General features: G+C 35.5%; 1 protein-coding gene across 1 annotated transcript; it reads right to left on the bottom strand.

Annotated features, from left to right (window-relative positions):
- Positions 1-16,350: 16,350 nt before the first annotated feature.
- Positions 16,351-18,827, bottom strand: sta (stubarista 40S ribosomal protein SA). The gene is made up of 4 exons (XM_089637837.1): positions 18,744-18,827; positions 18,007-18,135; positions 17,587-17,820; positions 16,351-16,966 (listed from the first exon to the last, which is right to left on the bottom strand). Exons 2-4 carry the CDS (start codon positions 18,103-18,105, stop codon positions 16,406-16,408), a joined length of 894 nt encoding a protein of 297 aa, XP_089493963.1. The 5' UTR covers positions 18,106-18,135; positions 18,744-18,827; the 3' UTR covers positions 16,351-16,405.
- Positions 18,828-21,020: the final 2,193 nt, after the last annotated feature.

The following is a 21,020-nucleotide window of genomic DNA, read 5'->3' as shown; positions in this document are numbered from 1 at the left end:
ATTATATTAATTACATTTATTTGTAAATGTAATTAATTAACAAATAAATGTAATTAATATAATTGATTAATAACCCTTGTGGACCACCCCTCTCCCCCTCCCCCATATGTTATGTATATAAACCGTAGACTAAGAATAATTTGTACCAGTCTAAAGATGCCTTTGACGAGCTAAACCGGTTACAGTCAATAAAATTAAAGTGGAAAAAAGTTTCATATTTGTTTTATTATAATATATTATTAATATTAACATTATTAAGTTAATATAAATATCTACGAGAGTAATATTACAGAACTTGTGTGGTGATATTACAATGTGAATTGCCTGTATACCATAAATAAACCTGCTGTATTCTTCTATCGGAATCATTCAATGTATCTATCATCCTAACCGAAAACCGGCCACAATAACACTTGCTCCGTGCAATTCTCAACTCTAAAATTCAAAATAGCGTTTTTCATTAAGAAAATAAGTGCTCAATCGACGTAGAAAGTCAAGGGCTTTCCGCCAATTTATCAGTTTCATAATATTAAAACTTAAAATCAACGTAATTATATGGTTTAGTGTTTTTGAAAGTGACAGTTCGGCCCGGTCCAAAGGACCCGGTCTTTAAGTTAGTGTTTTAGTACTTAAGTCAGTTCTAATCTAGTAAATAAGAGACCACCCAGACGTTAAAAAACATTTCCCATCGAGTGAAATCTGGCACGGTCAATTCAGCATACTTTTAGATTCCTTTTTTTGTGTTAATTTTGACGTTTATGTTTGCGGTAGTTTTTGACAGTTGACGTTTGTTTTCGCGGCTGTACCGAGTGAAGTTTATAATATTATTAACTTGTGCTTAGTAGAGGATAATAGTTATATGTTTACAAAGTGAACAATAACGCAGAGAAGACCACTCCAGAATTACCTTCCATCATCTATGGATCAACCGGACGATAACGTACGCCCATGGAACTAGGATCAATGGAAGCGGCATAATTTGTCGAGATGTATTAAATAATACGCAAAACCAATGAAGCTCCCATAATTGTCAACGCCCTTGTGGGAGGGGATAGAGACGGGGAAGAGCGGTAAGCGAGCGCGGAGGGGGTCGTGGGTCAGAGATAAGGGCCGAACTGTGAACGGGCTGCACATTATTTTATTTATTTTTTATTAAAAAAACATCCTTAATTTTTTATCACATTTTGGGCATACAGCGCATTACGCATTATTTGCCAAACAAAGAATGGTGGTAAAAATATAAAATTAACTAGTGCAGAAAGGGAAGTAAAAAAAGACATACATATTGTTTATTTATTTATTGTACCATACATGTTATTGTAAATTACCTAAATCTGATTTCACGTAAATCTTTTTTTGCCAAATCAATATTATGATCGAATCGTGTAGTGCGCGTCCAAATAAATCGGTATCAATCTTCAGGGAATGTATAGCAAGTGCAATTGGGTGAAAAACTAATGTTATGAACTTGCTGAAACTCGCAGCGCCATTCCTTGGTGCTAATATTGCGCAATTCATCAGTTTGAATAGATTTTTTTTTTTTGTATTAGGTAGAATTATTTTAAATAATCAACATATTTGCAGAGTAAAATTTTGTGCATTATCATATTCTTTTCTAATGTAAACTGGTGCTTGACTTTTAGGAAAGGAGTTGTCGTTAATAATATAAGAAAAAACTTAAAACTTATCCATCACACTAGACGAATCAAAAAGACAGAAAACATTGCAAGTTATAAACCCATATTGCGATGAAGAAACTTAATTTATTTTGTAACAAAAATTGACAACATCCTTCCTCCAGATAAAAAAAAATATTGGAAAAGTTTCATGAATACAAATCAAAAATAAAAATCTGGCTGAAAGAGTTCGATGAAAAAACTCTAATAAATACACTAAAAACGACATAAAAGTCAAATTAAATAACTTTACAGTGTTACAGTTTATCAACTATATATATACTAGCTGACCAGGAAACGTTGTTCTGCCATATAAATTATTTTTAGATAGGGACACCCTATTTTTTCTGAATAGGGACACATACTCACCTATTGGTAAGAAATATACTTTACGACCTATTCTCATACCTAAAAAATATACATACAAACTTTCATAAAAATTGGTCGAGCCGTTTCGGAGGAGTGCGACCACAAACACCATGACACGAGATTTCTTATATATACATATATAAAGATTTATTTTCAAAGAAAGACAAAAATTTCCGGATTACGAATAACTTGATAATATAGAGTTAGGTAGTATTATTTTATTTAATCAACAGATTTGCATAGTACAATTTTGTGCATTATTATTTCCCTATGGAAGCTGGTGCTTGACTTTAAGGAAAGGAGTGGTCGTAAATAATATAAGAAAAAAACTCTACAGTTTTACAGTGATAACAAAAAAAAAGAAGAAAAAAAATCAAATTAAAGATAAGTACAGGAGACATGAATAACAATTTTAAATAATTAATAAAATATTATGTTATAAACACAATTTATAGGCATGATACAAAATGAATAAATATAAACATCAATCCATGGTTCCAAAAATACGATAAAAAAACACGGAATATCTTAGAATATTTATCTACACCGGAAAAAAATAAAATGTGATACAAGTGAACTTTTAAGAGTTATTTATCGAAAACCTAAAATAGTGACACACATCTCGTCGTACCGACGCGCGCACATGCGCGATTGTTCACAAAACTAGGATTTAAAGTACGACCTAGGTATATATATATACAGACGGTTCCCTGATAAACACATCGACAATTCAACACACATTTTAAAAGTACATTATAAAGTCATTAAAAACGAAGGAAAAAAAAAACCTAACCTAACCTACTTAACCCAGTTAATAAAGTTTTTGTTTCATCACTTTCCATGACTTTATACCACTTTTAAAATTCGTGTTGAATCGTCGATGTGTTGATTTATCAGGTCACCATACAAGACAAATCATTATAAACGTGTGTTATAATTAATAAAAAATAAAGGTTTGTTGGTAATTTTTAATTATTATAAAATAAGTTGACTGATTCGGCCCATTGACATTCGTCCGCCGCGTGATTCGGGATGGCCGTGCGGTTGAAATGAACTCGTCAAAAAATTAACTATAAAATGTCTAATTGAGCGGTGTTTAAATACTTATATGTGAAAGGTAATGCCGTCTTTCTTCTTAATTTTCTTCACAGAATTGCTTTTACACAATTTTACGGCGCAGTTGACCATTTTTCTATGTTTTATCAACGTTTTACTAGGAGCTCAATACGCGACCGAGGTGTAAAAGCTAATGTCAGCCGTCTCCGTAAAATTCCACAAAATTCACACTTGGAGCGCGCGGGCACACTTCACATGCTGTCTCTCTAGTATCCATACTCTTTGCGTACGCCGAAGGAAGAAGAGAGGCGGCGCCCCCCCGCACTCTCCCACAACCGCCGCCGCCGAGATCCCGGGCACCAGCTGCAGCAGTCCCAGGCTAGAACTAGGTGATATTTCGGACGAGGATTCGGACAATTCTGAAGAATACTTTAGATCTGGGAAAGAAGCTCTAAGCGATGTCCAGATGGCGCTGGAGGAATTGCAGGACACTTTAGCTGAAAAGCAATGTAAGGTAAGCAAGGAGCAGCAACTAAAAATTGCCAGAAACGTAACCTACGTAATTGGTGCTGTATCACAACTTACATTGGACAGAGAAAAACTGAGAGCTGATCTGACTACTGCCCAGGCTGGTTTGAAAGTGGCCCAGGCGGAAAAACGTTCGGTTGAGGACTGCAACCGTCACCTCGCGGAGAAAATTCAGCAGCTAGAGGCGGACCTAGGACCTGTGATGCGACGTGTCGCTGAAGCTACTGAGGCGACCATGTCATTTGCGGACATCACCAAAATAAAAACTAAAGATGCGACTCCATTGCCGATCACTAGGATCCGGAATCGCGGTGGCTTTTTGAAGAATTCCAGGGACGCTCATTATTAAAGGCAAAACAATTAAATTATCGCTATTCAACGGGTTAAATTCGTTTTAAACATACTGTCCTTTTGCAGCTGCATGTAGTATACATACTAGAGGCTTGGTCTGATCAAATTCTCAATTTTACATTATTTTTTAAAGAAATTAATTTTCCTACGGGGAATATTATTATTTAATGGATAATTTGTATAGCGCCGCTTTTGTGAGAGGGGCGCTTTACAGTTGATGCAGGTATTACAGAAAATATAAATATTACAAAAATAGAGTGAAGTTAAGTTAAGTAAAATGAAGTATAGGAACAGGTGACACGAAAATAGACGATGGAGACTCTGCAGTAAGAATCCTAGGTGGTGAAGAAACTGAAACATTCCACTTAAAGTGAAATAACACAGAAGTGCGCTATATAAATGTCATGTTATTATTCTTATTCCCTTTCCCTTCCCTTCTCGCCCTGCTTGTTTCGACACTAATCGCGCGCAACACTAAAATTTAACAAAGTTTCATCACAATAGGATGAATGATATAGAAAAAAGAGAATTTTGATCAAAATTTCATAACGCAGAGCTCACCATTATTTACAGAAACCTTTCCTAGCATTCACACAACTGGCCAAAGTTTCATTGATATAGGAAGAATGGTATAGGAAAAAAAATTATACACACTTAATAACGCCAGAGCTCACTTCTATGTATAGAAACCTTCCCAGGCGTGTGCACAACAACTTGCACAACAACTCGCCAAAGTTTTATCGCAATCAGATGAATAGTATACGAAATAAAGGAATTTTATACAAATTTCAAAACACCAGAGCTCACCATTATATATAGAAACCTTCACTTGCATCCACACAATAACTCACCAAAGTTTATTTGCAATCGGATAGGAAACAATGGATTTTATGCACAAATTTTATGTTGCCAGAACTCACTTTTAGGTACATAGAAACCTTTCCAGGTGTGTGAACAACAAATTGCCAAAGTTCAGACATCCAAACATACATTCATTTTTATATATATTGAAAATATGAAATCAAGGTTAAAATTAAATTTAAACAATATTAATAAAAGACAATACAGTTTCCTTGTTGGTATCACTATGTAAGCCAGTACTGTGATTCAACTACGGTATACAAAATTTGAGTTTATGTGGAAAGGTTTATATCAATCACACTAAAATAATATTATGTGACGTACTGCTCTTTGTCCTTTTTGTGGTAAAAATGACTTTACTTGACTTGTTAACTGAAGCTCGGCCCACGAAATATGAAATCCGATACTTTTGTTTATCGTACCACGTTGGCAATCGATAATAATAATTTCGTCTTTTTCTATTCAATGAACAAAATATGAGAAAGGAAAGAGACAATAGGTAATGGTAAATCGGTATGTCTTACTTTAAAACAAATATTTTTAAACGACAAGCCGATAGGAAATATTTCATTTTTTTGAAGTTAGTTACGAATTAGTATTCATCAATCATCACCATGGCCGCGCTTATAGTACCTTCAATTAATCTAATAAATAAGTGGATAAAACCCCATCCTGAGCTAAAATTTGATCGTGGGGTGATTTATTGTGACGTGTGTGATATTTCTTTAAAACAATTAAAAAATATATACAGTAACTAAGCACGTTTCAAGCAGAAATCATTTGATAATGAAGACAAATGATAAGTGTAAAACAGATTTCTATTTTGATTTAGCTATGTTTTTAATATGTTCTAATATTCCATGGACAAAACTAGACAATTTTAATTTCCGTCTTTTTTTTTCGAAATATTTGTGTTGTAAATGTTCGACTATGGATCTTCCGAGTGAATCTACTCTCCGAAAAGTGTATTTAAATAAAGTGTTTTGTAATGAAATTAACGATATCAGAAAAAAATTAGGACATTCATATATATGGGCGACAGTTGATGAAACGACCGATAAGTTTGGACGCAATATAGCTAATCTGGTCGTAAAACCACTAGGAGACATTGTAACTCGGTCATATTTGATTGCTAGCAAGGTTTTACCAAAAACCAATGCCGAAACCATAAAGGATTTTGTAAAAAACAGTTTAATTTTTTTGTGGCAGGAATCTGCAGTTAATAAATTCGAAAAACTTTTAATTTTAACAACAGACTCTGCCCCTTATATGCTAAAAGCCGGACGCGAACTTAAAGATGTGTTTCCCAATATGATACACTTTACCTGTTTGGCTCATTCATTAAATCTAGTCGCTTCAAATGTGCGGGATAAATATAAGAAAGTGGATGATCTTATTTCCTGTGTTAAAAAAATATTTTTGAAAGCACCAACAAGAGTAGACATATTTAAAACCATGATTCCAGATATTGCACTACCACCAGAGCCGATATTAACGCGTTGGGGAACTTGGCTCAAAGCTGCTGTTTACTATGGTCATCATTTCGAAAAAATAAAAAGTGTCGTTTCAATTTTAAATGAAAAGGACGCTGTGGCAATAGCGAAAGCTAAATTATTTTTTGAAGATGCGAGTATTAAGGGTGACCTAATTTTTATAATGGAATATTTCGGAACAATTCCAAATGCTATTAAAAAACTCGAGGATCCTAAGCTTACTATCGTCGAATCGTTCGAAATTATAGATGAAATAAGGACTCTTTTATCGTGGAGCAATGAAGAGTGGGCAGAAAAAAGATTCGATGCCATATTAAATAGAAACCCTGGCTACGATAAATTACGGAGCATTAGTGAAAATTTAAATGTTACCATCGATTCAACACAACTCTATAAATTTGCTCCGCTGACATCTGTCGATGTTGAACGATCATTTTCTATATATAAGTGGATTTTTGAAAATAGGTATAATTTATCACCAGAAAATATGGAACGGATTCTTATACTGTATTATAAAAATAATGTTGACGTCAAAATGAATTGATCCTGCATCATGTACAATGTACATTCTGTTCGAATTCACAACAGGTAAGCATTAAATAAAGATATTATTAATAAGAGGTGTGAAAGTTATTTCTAATAGGCTTCTCCGAGAAAACTTTTCAATGTTGACAACATACTTGACTTCTGGCATACTAAAACTGGAAAGCGGTCTATAAATAAGTGTTTCATAAGTAGGTAATTATTTTTCCCTTGAGTACAGCACTGGTAAAGCCACCGCGATTCCGGATCCTACCGATCACTCGTACAGGACAAGCAGTAGGACCTACAAAGCCTACTATATGCGTTTTTCCTAAGCTGGATAGCATTAAAGACAGCGAGGAAACAAAACAAAATGTAAGAAAAACTTTAAAGCCCTCAGCTTTAGGTGTCCGAGTAACCGGCATGAGAAACATACGAAATAAGGGAGTAGCGATTCATACTGCCAGTGTTGAAGACCAACAAAAATTATTAATTGCGCTCACTAATACGAATTCAAGTACTTTAAGCGCACGACTACCAGCAAAAAGACATCCCAAGGTAATATTTTTCAATGTACCTAGAGAGTTATCCGATGAGAGCTTCCTGAATAGCGCTTTAGCTGGAATTCCAAACATGGAGCAAATGGACACTGGAGAGATGATTTCGAATTGCCGACTCAGCCATTTGGCTGGCGCTCGATCTGGCTCAACCTGTCATCGAGTGTATGAGGTTCCGGCTAAGCTACGTCATCTGTTAGTAGAACAGGAACGGGTATTCGTGGATTGGACGGTGTGCCGTGTACGAGATTTTATAGGGCTTACTGTGTGCTCTAATTGCCAGATGACTGGACATTCATTCAAATTTTGTAAGGAAAAACCAAGATGCGCTCACTGCGCCAAGGAAGGACACGGACGTGAATCGTGCCCAAGCGCTGAAGCCAAGCCGGTATGTGCAACATGCACGAGGTTCGGTAAGGCCGCGGACCACCCGACGGGAGACAAGGAATGCCCAGCTTATCAAGCAGCACTATCCAGGGACTTGGCAACCATCGACTATGGCTTTAAATAATTATATAGAAGATGACTGTGAAGTGGACTTTATAAGAACAAACAATTTGAATCAATGGGTAAAAATGAAACGTAAAAGTGAGATAGGAGATTTAATTTGCATCCAAGTTAATATTAGATCAATATGTAAATATTGGGATGTATTACATGTATACTTAAATAGTTGCTGGGAGTTTGTAGACATTTTAATGCTATGCGAAACTTCCATACAAACTGACCTTATTGATTTATATGAGATACCGGGCTACACATGCTATAACTATTGCCGCACTAACAAGTCAGGTGGGGGCATTCTACTATATGTTCGGAATAATATTGTATTCAAACAAAAACAACTAGAATCGTTTTATTTTGAAAATGTATTCGGTGTAATTACTCTTCCAAATAAAGAAAATATTAGTATTTTAGCAATATATCGACCGCCGAATCTTAGCAAACAATCATTTATTGGGGAAATAACATCTGTTTTGACAAGTTTCATAGATCCTCTCGATAATGTTTTGTTCTTTGGGGATGTTAATCTAAATTTGATGAATTACCAAGATCCTGCTGTAATCTCATATGAAAATATTCTAGCTAGCAATTACTTAATCAAGTGTATAGACGGCGTGACTAGAGAAGCAATTGTAGACGGACGCGTTACACGCTCATGCATCGATCACATTTATGTTAGGTACAATAACGGGCATAAACAAGTGGACGCGTTATCAGCGTGCGTATGCGAGATTGCTATAGCAGATCATTACATGGTCGCAGTTAATATTAAATATGACGAGCAAAAGGAACCTTTAAACATTGCGAAGGAGATTATTGTTTTGTCCCAAAAACGTATAGACAGCCAAATACATAAAATAAATTGGAATTCCTTACTTGATGAACAAGACAGTATTACACTGTATCAAAAAATTAAAAACAATTTTATTAACCTATACGAAAGATGCACAGTATCATTCCTGAAAAAACCGAATAAAAGACCAAACAGGATCAAAAATTGGATAACTACTGATATTTTAGAGAAAATTAAAAAAAGAGATTTGCTATTTCGAAGGTGGAAGAATTCACCAACCAATAAAAATTACGAAAATGAATACAAGGCCTTTCGAAATAATGTTAACAAACTAATTACTAAACAAAAATCATATTTTTTTAAAGATAAATTTAAAACATGTTTCATATATTATACCTACCGTCATTGATTACACAGTTAGTGAATACGCTCCACATTAAAACTTCCAAAACATTAGAAAATTGCAAGTAAACACAACATAAAGTGTCGAAGTAGTTAAATCACTTCATCTTCGAAATATTCAATCAGTTAGATTTTTAAATTATCGTGTGTGCTGTGCAGTGCTGTGTTTTAAAAATATTAAAATAACAATTTTCAACTGGTAAACATACCAAACGCGCAGGCGCATTATCAGTCCGTCATTACTATCGCCATTGGTCGAAAGTGTCGTCACTTTTGAATAGTGCTAAACAGTTTGCGGGAAACAGGCGTTTGTGTATAAACTAATTACGAATAAAGTTAACATATTTTTAACTCTTTTTAAATAAATTTTAATATGGATTTAAACGAGAACTCTCTTAACTATATGACCAAGGCCAAGGATCTACTCTGTTCGCTGATAAAAATTATTAATGACCCCGGCAACAAATTTACGAAGGAGCAAATGGGTAAAATTACCCCGATAACAACGGATCTGTTAGGAACCACAGGATTGATGGCTGTTCGTATGGGAATGTTGGAAGGAGAATTGTCAACATTAAAAAGTGTAACGGATACTCAGTCTATTGTTACTAACCCGACAAATACTTCATCTTCAATAAATGATTTGCTCGCAGAGGCCGAGGAAAGAAAAACCCGGTCAAAGAACATTATTTTATTTAATGTTCCCGAAAGTATTTCAGAATCAACAACAACAATTATTAAAATGGACAGCGATAAAGTAGTTTCAGCGATTAGTGATATAAATAATGAATTAATACCGAGTGTGGTTAAGTCGTACAGACTTGGTGTAAAAAAGTCCAACAAAATTAGACCGATTAAGGTCGAATTCAATGACTCTGTCTCGGCTCGTGAGGTTTTGACCAGGAACGCAAAACTGAAAAACGGTATAAAGGCCAGTAACGACCAAACACCATTGCAGAGGACTCAACTTCTAGATTTACGCCAACAACTCGAGACGAGGAAGAACAACGGTGAAACCAATATAACTATCAAATATGTGAACTCTGTACCTAAAATTATTGAATGTGCGCCAAAAAACTGAAACAACAAAAAATAAAATGCTACTACCAAAATGTGAGAGGGATCCGCACTAAACTTCCCATGTTGCTGACTTCGGCGGCAACTATCAGCAGTGATATCTTCATTTTAACCGAAACATGGCTCGACTCAGGAATCAATTCCGCCGAATTAGGCTTCCCTAATTTCAACATCTACCGTATGGATAGGAATTCTAAAACAAGTGCCAAAACGAGAGGAGGTGGTGTAGCCATTGCTATCTCAAAAAATCTCAGTTCTTCAAAAATATCCACAAAAAACACATCCATCGAGCAACTATTTGTCAATGTGAACACTTCTAGAGGTAAAATAATAGTGGGATGTGCATACTTACCTCCGAATTCTGATGTCCAAAGCTACAGCAATCACTGCGACGAGGTTGAATCAATTTGTGCTAAATATCCTAATACTAAACTACTTCTAGTTGGTGATTACAATCTGCCACATTATGATTGGTGTAATATGAATTCTGTCAATTCTTGTTCTAATGTTAATATTCGTGTTATTAGAGATATGGCACTGTTCTTAGGTCTAACACAGTGTAATAATGTTCTTAATATAGGAGGTCGTACGTTGGATTTGGCACTGTCAAATGTGTCTGACATCTGTGTTGTGAGAAGTACCGAAATTCTATTACCTGTCGATGTTTACCATCCACCACTAGAAATATGCATGTCCAATCTTAAACCAATTCCTATCGTAAAAAAGGTAGTAGAAACTCGAAATTTCAAAAAAGCTGACTATGTTAAAATTTCAAATTTCCTTAAACAGACTGACTGGTCATTCTTTGATAGCGACGATGATATTAATGTACACCTTAAAAAATTTTACTTCATCGTTAATTCTGCAATTGAACAATTTGTTCCTTTAACGACTTACAGAGAAACTCTATACCCAAAATGGTTCTCAAAAGACCTGATAGACTTAATTTACCTCAAAAAATTATCTCACAAGAGATTCAAACAAAGTCGCCTGGCCATCGATTATACTGCGTTTCAAAAATTGAGGGCAGAGTGCAATAAGCTCTCCGCAAAATGTTACAAAAATTACATTAGTGATGTCGAAGGCTCTATCATGGACGACTCAAATTTCTTTTGGAAATATGTTAAATCCCAAAAAGAAAATGGTACTTACATACCTAGTAGTGTGTCATTCGATTCTAAATTATCCCAAAATCTTCAGGAAACTGTTAATCTTTTTGCTGATTTTTTTAGCGGCGTTTACATTAATGCAAGTGAAGACAGCAATATTTCGTGCTTTGATTTGGTTGAAACTCTTGATATATCTGACTGTAATGTAACCATAGACGATATTATATCTAAGCTGAAGAGTCTTGATTCCCGAAAATCCGCAGGACCTGATAATGTTCCGCCCAGGTTTTTAGTAAATTGTATGCATACATTGTCATATCCTATTCATAAGTTATTTACAAAGTCACTCTCATCAGGTGTATTCCCGGACCTTTGGAAGTTTAGTCTTTTAACGCCCATTTTCAAAAAAGGTAATAAGAGCGAAGTAACAAATTATAGGCCAATATGTATAATGTCTACTTTACCCAAACTTTTTGAAAGCCTAGTACTAGATAAGTTGATATCCCGAATCAATCGAACCATCTCTCCCCTTCAACATGGATTCATTAAAGGTAGATCTACTCTTACCAATTTGATATTGTACACGAATGATATTGTTAATGCCCTTAATGCATCACATCAAACTGATTCCATATATACTGACTTCAGTAAGGCATTTGATAAAGTAAACCACAAAATATTATTACGTAAACTAAAATTGTTGGGAATAAGAGGGAGCATGTTGGAATGGTTTAAGAGTTATCTATTAGGAAGGTACTTAGCAGTCAAGATAGATTCGTTTACTTCTTATACATTTGCTGCCTCGAGCGGAGTACCACAGGGATCTCACTTGGGCCCAATATTATTTTGTTTGTTTATCAATGATATTGTTAATATTTTTACTAATGTTAAAGTCCTGTTATTTGCCGACGATCTGAAGATATACAGAATAATCAAAGACGATGACGATCGCGCAATTTTGCAGTTGAACCTTAATAAACTATGTGCGTGGTGTTCTGTCAATGATTTGCAACTAAATTTAGGTAAATGCCAGATTATCAGTTTTTACAAAGGCAAAAATCCACTTAATTTTTCCTATTTTATGAATGGTGCTAATCTTCTTCGTGTATCACAGATTCGTGATCTTGGTGTTATATTCCACGAGAGTCTACAGTTTAACGAACACATCGATGAAATAACAAGCGATGCGATGAGAATACTAGGTTTTATTTTGAGAATGGGAGCAAATTTTAAAAGTATGTCAACATTAAAACATCTGTATTGCTCGTTAGTACGAAGCAAATTAGAATACAATTCCACCGTATGGTCACCGTACTACAAGGTCCATTCTCAATCATTAGAAAAGGTACAAAATAAATTCCTTCGGTACATTAATTTTAAAATGAAAATTCCAATCGAATTTATAAATTACAATAACTTGCTTGCTGAAACTAAACTTCTTAAATTATCTGATAGAAGAGTGTTAATTGATTTGCTATTTTTATTCAAAATTATTAAATCTTTAATTGACAGCCCTAATTTGTTGGAACTTATTTGCATTAATGTTCCTGCTAGGCAAACTCGCAGTAAAGATACTTTTAAATTTAACAAGAACCTCAACACTAATTATTCTATTTTTTCACCAATTCCTAGAATTCACAACCTTGCGAATAAATACTGTGAACTTATAGATATGTTTGGTTTTGACAATTTTGTGAGCTTTAAAAGGCAACTTATTTCGATTTTATCGGCTAATAATTAACTTTTATAGCTTTAATAATTTTATTACATCTTCTCCCATTCGAAACCTTTCAAGTAAATTATATCCATATTTGTTTGTTTTTTATTTGCTCTACTATACACTTATAATTGTATGCATATACCTACTAACTACTTTTTATACATAACACTATGTTCCATCTCAGATCTTATTATTTCTTATTCATGTCGATATTGCTAAATTCTATTAGTTTTTGCTTTTTACAGGTGCAACTCTTATTTTGTTTTTTTTTTTTTTTTTTTTTTAAATCTCTGTTATAATGTTCTTTACCTCACGAGTAAGTTACACTCTAATTTATATTGGTTTATCGATTTGTTAAACTCACAATTAATACTGGGTTTAAACACACCCACTTACTTACTTTTTATGTTGAACTTTCTTTTACTTACTATTTCATGCTTGGGTATATTTTATATTGAATCCATCTTATTAGTGTTTAGCTAATTTGCACAAAATTTTATTATATGTGTTGCTTTCTTACAATTAACTCCATTTATCTTCTTATGTTCAATTATTGTAATCAATGTAAATGTATATTTTCATGTAAAAGCCCATTAGGGCGTAAATAAAATAATAAATAAATAAATAAATAATACTAAAAAAACGTGGGATGAGATAAATAAAATTTTAGGAAGAAAAACTAAAAGCAATTGTGATGAAGTCATCTCGCGATATGTGATAAAAGATCAGACAGTGGAAAGTGTAACTAACCAATATGTGAATTATTTTTCAGATACTATATGTCATATGTTGCACAAGTGTGATTTTAAAGCATCTAATATTGATACAGTAGAATTACCTCACAGTATGTACCTACCTAAAGCAACTATCACGGAGATAACAAATATTGTTAAAAAAATTAAAAACTCAAAATCTGCTGCAATGGATAGTATAAGAATGCACGACATAAAAAAACATATAAATATTTTAGCCCCAATTATTACGCACTTAGTAAATAGACTTATTACTCAAGCAGAAATACCTGATGATCTAAAGTGTGCTATAATTAGACCTATTTACAAAGGTGGAGTACACTCAGAGATAGGAAACTATCGACCTATCAGTATCTTGCCTGCACTTGAAAAAATCTTTGAAAAATATATTTCTTTAAAATTAAACAAATACTTACAGAAATTTTCCATTATAGACAAAAATCAATATGGCTTTCAAAAGAAAAAGAGTACTGAAATATTATTACAGGATTTCTCGAATTATGTAAATAATGAATTAAATAAAAAAATGCATGTTTTAGTATTATTTATCGATAATTCCAAGGCGTTTGACACAATTAATCCGCAAAAATTATTAAATATTCTAGAAGCAATAGGAATCAGAGGAAATCTACTAAATTTATTTAAAAATTATCTATCTAATAGACATATCTGTGTAAAAATATTTGAAAAACTGAGTGGGAAAAAAAAAATGTACGCCGGTGTCCCGCAGGGGTCAATTTTGGGACCCACCCTCTATATAATATTTGTATCAATAATGAGTAAACTATTCTCACATGTTAAACACTTTGTATATGCTGACGACACGGCACTGGTCATATCGGATGAACAATTATATACTGCGATTAAATATATGCAAGAAGACTTTATATCTCTGATTAAATGGTGTCATGACGTAGGATTAATTATAAATACAAAAAAAACTAAACTCATGCACATAAGATCTCCACATGCAAAAGTTTCCATCATGCCTGAAATAATTTCTCATAACTTTACCTGCATCCATCAAAATATTGTGCAGCCCTGCTCATGCGAAACGATTGAGCTAGTAAACGAATATGTTTATTTGGGCGTGACTGTTGATTGCTACTTTAAATGGGACATACAAATACACAAAATTTGTAAACGGCTGCGGGCGATAGTGGGTAGAATATACAAATTGAAGTGTTTCGTTCCTGTGAATACCTTAAGAATTATTTACATGTCACTCGCGGAATCAACTTTAAGATATGGAATAACCACTTGGGGACATTCTTGCAAAACAAATTTAAATTACGCACAATCAATACAAAATTCTATCGTTAAATTACTAGTTAAAAAAAATATTTTTTCGCAAAGACGAAACATTTCACTTTTGTATCAAAATTTAACAGTTTTGCCGGTGCAGGCCTTATTGTGGTATAAAATATTAATTCAGCACATATCTGACTCTGAGTATAAGAGGAAAGTTGAACATGGGCACAATACTAGGTTCACAAAGAATGAAGGCATGCTTGTACCTAAACATAATAATAAATACGGACAGCGAACCCTTGAGTATAATGTGCCTAAAATATATAATATGCTACCTGGTAATATTAAGAAATGCGAATTTCCAAATAGAGTCAGATATTTGCTGAAAACGTGGCTACTAGGTAGAAATAATTTGTATTAGGCGATTTAATGTGTAAGTTTATTGTTATTGTATAAATTAAGGTCTAAGTTGTAATCTGTAAAAAGTTGTAATAAAAATCCTGTTTGACAAACTACTTAACTGTAGTTTAACGGGATATATATGAAATAAAAAAAAAAAAAAAAAAAAAAAATTAAATTTATTGACAAATTAAATGAAATTGGGACGGTCAAGCCGCTTCCCGCGCTCTGCACTAGTTGGTTTGTTTCCCTTTCCCTGATTGGCTAAATAACTAACTAACCATCACGCCATCTCGCAAGTGTAGGCAGAGGACGAACCGCCAAACAACTCGGTCTTGGCACACACCACTTGCATCGTTCACATTCATACATCGTCTCATATATACTCTTCTATTCGGACTACTGACATGGCCCGACTCAAGTATCTAACTCCCTTCTCCGACTTCTGCTACCACTCACATCTGCATCATATATTCTCGTTACACACCTTTCTTCGCTCTACATGCCCAAACCATCTAAGCGTCCATTTATAGGCTGAAATAGACAAAGCCATGATGCATATACCATGTGTCGCCTACCTGGTGGTCCCTTTCTCAGCCTTGTTTAATTAGGGTGGTGCATGAATAAGGTTTTAGGCATTTTTAGGCACATTGGCACAGCCGTGTATATCATTTTGTTACCATTGTAAATCTCAGGTATCTAGGGAAAACAATTACACAGCTATTTCACAGCTATGTGTATAACCCTGCAATTTACATACAAAACAATGTATGCAGCTAAATCACCAGTGCCAAACTATCCTTACACCCATATACATACATACATCTCATTTCTACAAATACACAAAATTTTGTGTCATTTCAACGTCACCAAATGACAATTGTGTAAAGGGCTGGATGGGTGTATACAGAATTTAAAAAAACGAGCAAATAGATTTCAGAATTTTTCATCCTTTATTGGTCAATCATAACGAGTGTTGTGCTCCTTAGACGTTCCAGTCAGCGGGGGTGCCTCCCCACGATGGAGCGGGGGCAGCGGCCACCTGCGGGGTCTCGGCCGCCCACTCATCCTGGGGCTTGAGGCCGCCCTCCACTCCGGCTGCTGGGGCCACGGCCTCTTCAGACCAGGTGGAGGTGGCAGATGGGGCAGAATCGGTGATCGGGGCCGACTCGTCTTGGTTGGACTGCATAGCAGGCTGCTCAGACTTGGCTGGGGCCATCAGCTCCTTGGCTGCCTGCTCTTCCTTCTCTGTCTCATCAGGATCACGGTAGAAGAAGAGATCAACTACGACGTCCCAGCGACCCTCACGGGGGATGGATCCTCTCAGACGGAGGACCTCGCGAGCCAGCATCCACCACATGAGACCAGCCGAGTGGGAAGACTTGGTGTTGCAAGGAATGCAGATGTCCACGAAGCGAAGGGGGGCATCTGTGCTACAGAAGGCGATGACGGGAATGTTGACGTAAGACGCCTCAGTGACGGGCTGGTGGTCCGTGCGGGGGTCGGTCACGATGAGCAGACGGGGCTCACGGAAGGCGGCTTGCACCTGTCAATTGGAAATTATAAAGTTAAATTAGTTAAAACAATAGAAAGAAGTACATAGTAGAACTTCAGCACACAATTTGGTTTCAATAACTCAGGGACTTATATTGCCTCAAAAAAAAAAAAAACTGGTGTTTTGAGTTAAACTTTGTTTCGGTAATGCCATAATCATATTTATCAGTAACTTTCTAGTGAAGTCTGCCATTTAAGAAATAGTTGGGCATACACAGGTGGGGATATATATCCTTACTTGCGTTTATCTCAAAACTACATTTTTGTAGATAGGCCCTGTGATCCTAAATCCCCAAATTTAAGTCTCCTGTTGACATTTTCTGCCAATACAGAGACAATACAATTATTTGGATGAGAAATGCACTCAAAAAATGCAGTGAAAGATGCATTCTTTCCACAAGCAGCGTTTCGCGCCGTTTGAGGTTGTTTTGCTCAAATTATGTATCCGTTTTCGTATCAAAACGGTCAAATCAAGCTATTTGCATAAAGCATCTTTAGTTCAATCAATACTAGTTTAAGAGACTACACCAATTCTTACTTTTTCTTTCTTTATATGTTGTCAAACAAGATATGATGGGAAGGTTAGAAGTAATAAGTATGAATAATATTTACCTGATTGGTGAACGCACCAGGGGTGAAACGCCCAGCGATGGGGGTGGAGCCGGTGTAGGAGCTGAACTTCAGCACAGCCCTCTGGCCAAAAGATTTCGAAGAGATGGCGAACACCTCCGCGGGGTGCTCAATTGCGGCAATGGCGCGGGCGGCCAATAGCAGCTTCTCCCAGGTGCGACGCAGGTTGATCACATGCACGCCATCAGTACGGCGCTTGTACACATACTGTTCCATCTGGAAGACACATGTACAACTTTAGTTCAACATTCATAACGATAGCACGATACAGAACTGCATAGTGTTTGCTCAGTTGGGAGAATCATAAATCATCAAAGTTATCAGACTTTAAAGGAACAGTGAGATTAATCATCATTTATTATCAGTTTCATAAATTGTTTGGGATAATGAATTTTTATTTACCTGGAAGTTGACATTCTCAGATCCCAAGTGGGTGGTAGCCGCCAACATTTTAGTGACGTCATCCTCGCGCAGGGCGAGCACATCCAGTCCTCCCGACATTGTTACGTTCACAATGAGTTACGATGTAACCTAGAAAAGTAAACACATTTTATTAGACTACTGCAAACTCTCCCAACGATTGTATTGTGGGGAAAAACAATAGATTGGCATTACGGTTCAAAGCAAGAAGCATAACTGAATCCGAAGACTGTCAATGTTTACAGCATGGATTTGAAAACACGGGAGCATATGCATCATAAATCAAGCGTTAAAACAAGAACATATCAGTCTTACATTTGTTTTTCATAGCAGTGAGCTGTTTCCATATTAACATGCCAATGTTTGACACGCTCAAATTAACCTCAATTTCGACCTCTCATTTGCGATAAAATTCACCGGTTCACGCGAAACAAAGGTTTTGTTTAAGTCATATCTGTGATTTGACTAACTGCACCACCCTTTACTTTACAACTCAAATCAATTTGCGAAAGCGATGTTACTTCCAGTAACATGCCGACAATGTTATTTGACGTATCGACAGATGACATGTTATATCAAGAATCGGTAACTTATTAAATAAAACTAATACTGGAGAAATAAATTATTTCTCAGGACGATAAACAGTAACTTGATTAATAACAGACGTTGGAGAAAACTGTAAAGCACGGATAAGACGGATGATTTGAAATAAAACTTACGCGTGTAAATGCCACTGGGAGTGGGACGAAAATGGACGAGAAAAGGCAGTTTCCTTATCCGATTCAGGTTTGCCAACATGCGCGTTACAATTTTAAGGCTATTTAGTTGGCGCATTATCTAACATCTCAAAAATGTCCAGTACCTACTTTCTTTAATCCTTTTTCAGATAAAAAAAACTTTAAATCGATAACGAAAATTAAATTTCGCATAGAGAAAAGTAAATCTGGTGAAAATAATATATTAAAATAACGCCACAGTGATATTACTATCATTGAAGAAGTAAAATATTATATTTTCATATTATTTTATTTCAAACTATAAAAGAATATTTATTGACCCCCAACCTCCCTTGTGGTACTTGAAAATCACTCTAGCTCCGGTGCTGTACTCAAATTTAATGCTACGTCCAGATCCTTGCGACAAGCTGCTTGTCGCAAGCTCAGGCAAGCTCTGGCAAGCGAATGGCTGGCGACCCCACACTTGCAAGCGCGCCAGTACATTTGCACTATTCGCAGCGCCCAAAGATGGCGGACGTCGAAGCAGCTGTTATCAGCTGTCATTTTTGCGCTAACCTATTTCTATTTTAAAGCGAAACAAAACGAAAGAAAGCGAAGAATTCGAAAGAGAAGATGGTGGATGATTAAAATCCATAGAAAGCGTACCAAATAATTCATTTAATATTCTAATTTTTGTTTATTAGTCCGTAAGTTGTACCAACGTGTGGATGCCACGCCAGCGTTTGCCGCAAGCGCTTGCCGCTTGGGCCAAAATATCCGACCTCGATCGGATCGGCGGCAAGCTCTCGCAAGCTCTTGCAAGCCTACGCAAGCCAAGCCACACGCGCGGCACCAGACGCTGGGACTTGTGGACGCTTGCAGAGGCTTGCCACGTATTTGGACGCGGCTTAACATGCTTTCTTCTGCCCTTCACTTTAAAAAAATGTATATATATATATAAGACAAATTTCGATCAAGAAAAAAATATAATTTGTATGAGAACCTGGAATATTCTTTTGCTTGTGTAAAGAGTATATTATTTTATTTTTTTTCACTTGTAGTAAACACTTTGTGGGTAATATACTAATTAAAATAAAATAACTTTGTTTGAATACCACTTTATTGTATATATTTATAACCAACCGGATTCAGTTCAACCCGAACCTTCATCAGGGTTAATAAAATCATATTAAATTAATTACAGAGCTGTATGGGTACTTATAGTTAAGCTGGAAGAGGGAGAGAGAACATCAACTTCGGTGGGGGTGGAAGACTTAGATAAGAGAGAGGGGGTAAACATAGGTGCAGGGAAGGGAAATATATTTAAAATGGGGCTGTTTGTTAAATCTAATTATTTATTTAATAAATTGATTTTATTGACTTTAAGGGATTTTTTTATTTCAAGTGCTTCTAAATTGTTGAGGCGTAGACCTATCCCGTTTCTATATAATACATCTATACCTGAGAGCTTATAGGTCAGAACTAGCCTCAGAGAGCTCATAAGGACATCATCGATGTTCGTATTCTTCCTTCTCACGTGTCTTGTTTGAAAACATAAAAGATAGAAGATACCAGAACGATAACGTCACGTATGATCTCTCGCTGGAACTAGTATATACCCATGAAATGTTTTATCATGCCTGTAGCAAACCCACTGAAGACTGTATAAAAACATTTTAAACAAGGAAAGTAAAAATGGGGTCATGACGATCAATATCGTTGGGAACATTCTGTATGATGTGAAAAAAAAAGTGGTAACTCACCATGCCCAATTTGACTAGTTGAAATATGTTGTCATACCCATTAAAGTTGCTTCTTTGGAAGGATAAAATATTCAGTCTTAACAGCATAATTCTATACAGGGTGTCAAGGGGTAAAGTGCACTAACTTGTACATAAAATAAAATATAAACAACCTTTTCCGAAATTCCATCTTTAGTGGTACTTTTCAGGTAAAAAGGTAAAATTTGGTCCGCCGTGTGCGGCAGGCATTACTGTATTGCTTTGTTGCCAAATCTACCGTCTCGCGTTCAGCTTCAGTCAATGTTGAATTTGAATGCAACATCCCATGCCTCGCCTAGTGTATTTGACTTTTATTTTATTCGCAAAGTAATATCTGATAATGTAATTTACTTTATAAGCAGTGTTTGACTTTAAAAACTTGATAGTTATAAATAATTATAAGCAATAATTAGTCATCCGAAATACTAATATAAATTGAAAATATCTCCAGAGTAAAAATAAATGCCGCCAACGGGAATTGAACCCGTGCCTTCTGATG

This window comes from Hesperophylax consimilis, chromosome 12 (assembly GCF_061612785.1).
Source record: "Hesperophylax consimilis isolate HC1 chromosome 12, BYU_Hcon_1.0, whole genome shotgun sequence".
NCBI lineage: Eukaryota > Metazoa > Arthropoda > Insecta > Trichoptera > Limnephilidae > Hesperophylax > Hesperophylax consimilis.
Note: the sequence above shows the minus strand (reverse complement) of the source record. Positions and strands in the feature narration are given on the sequence as shown.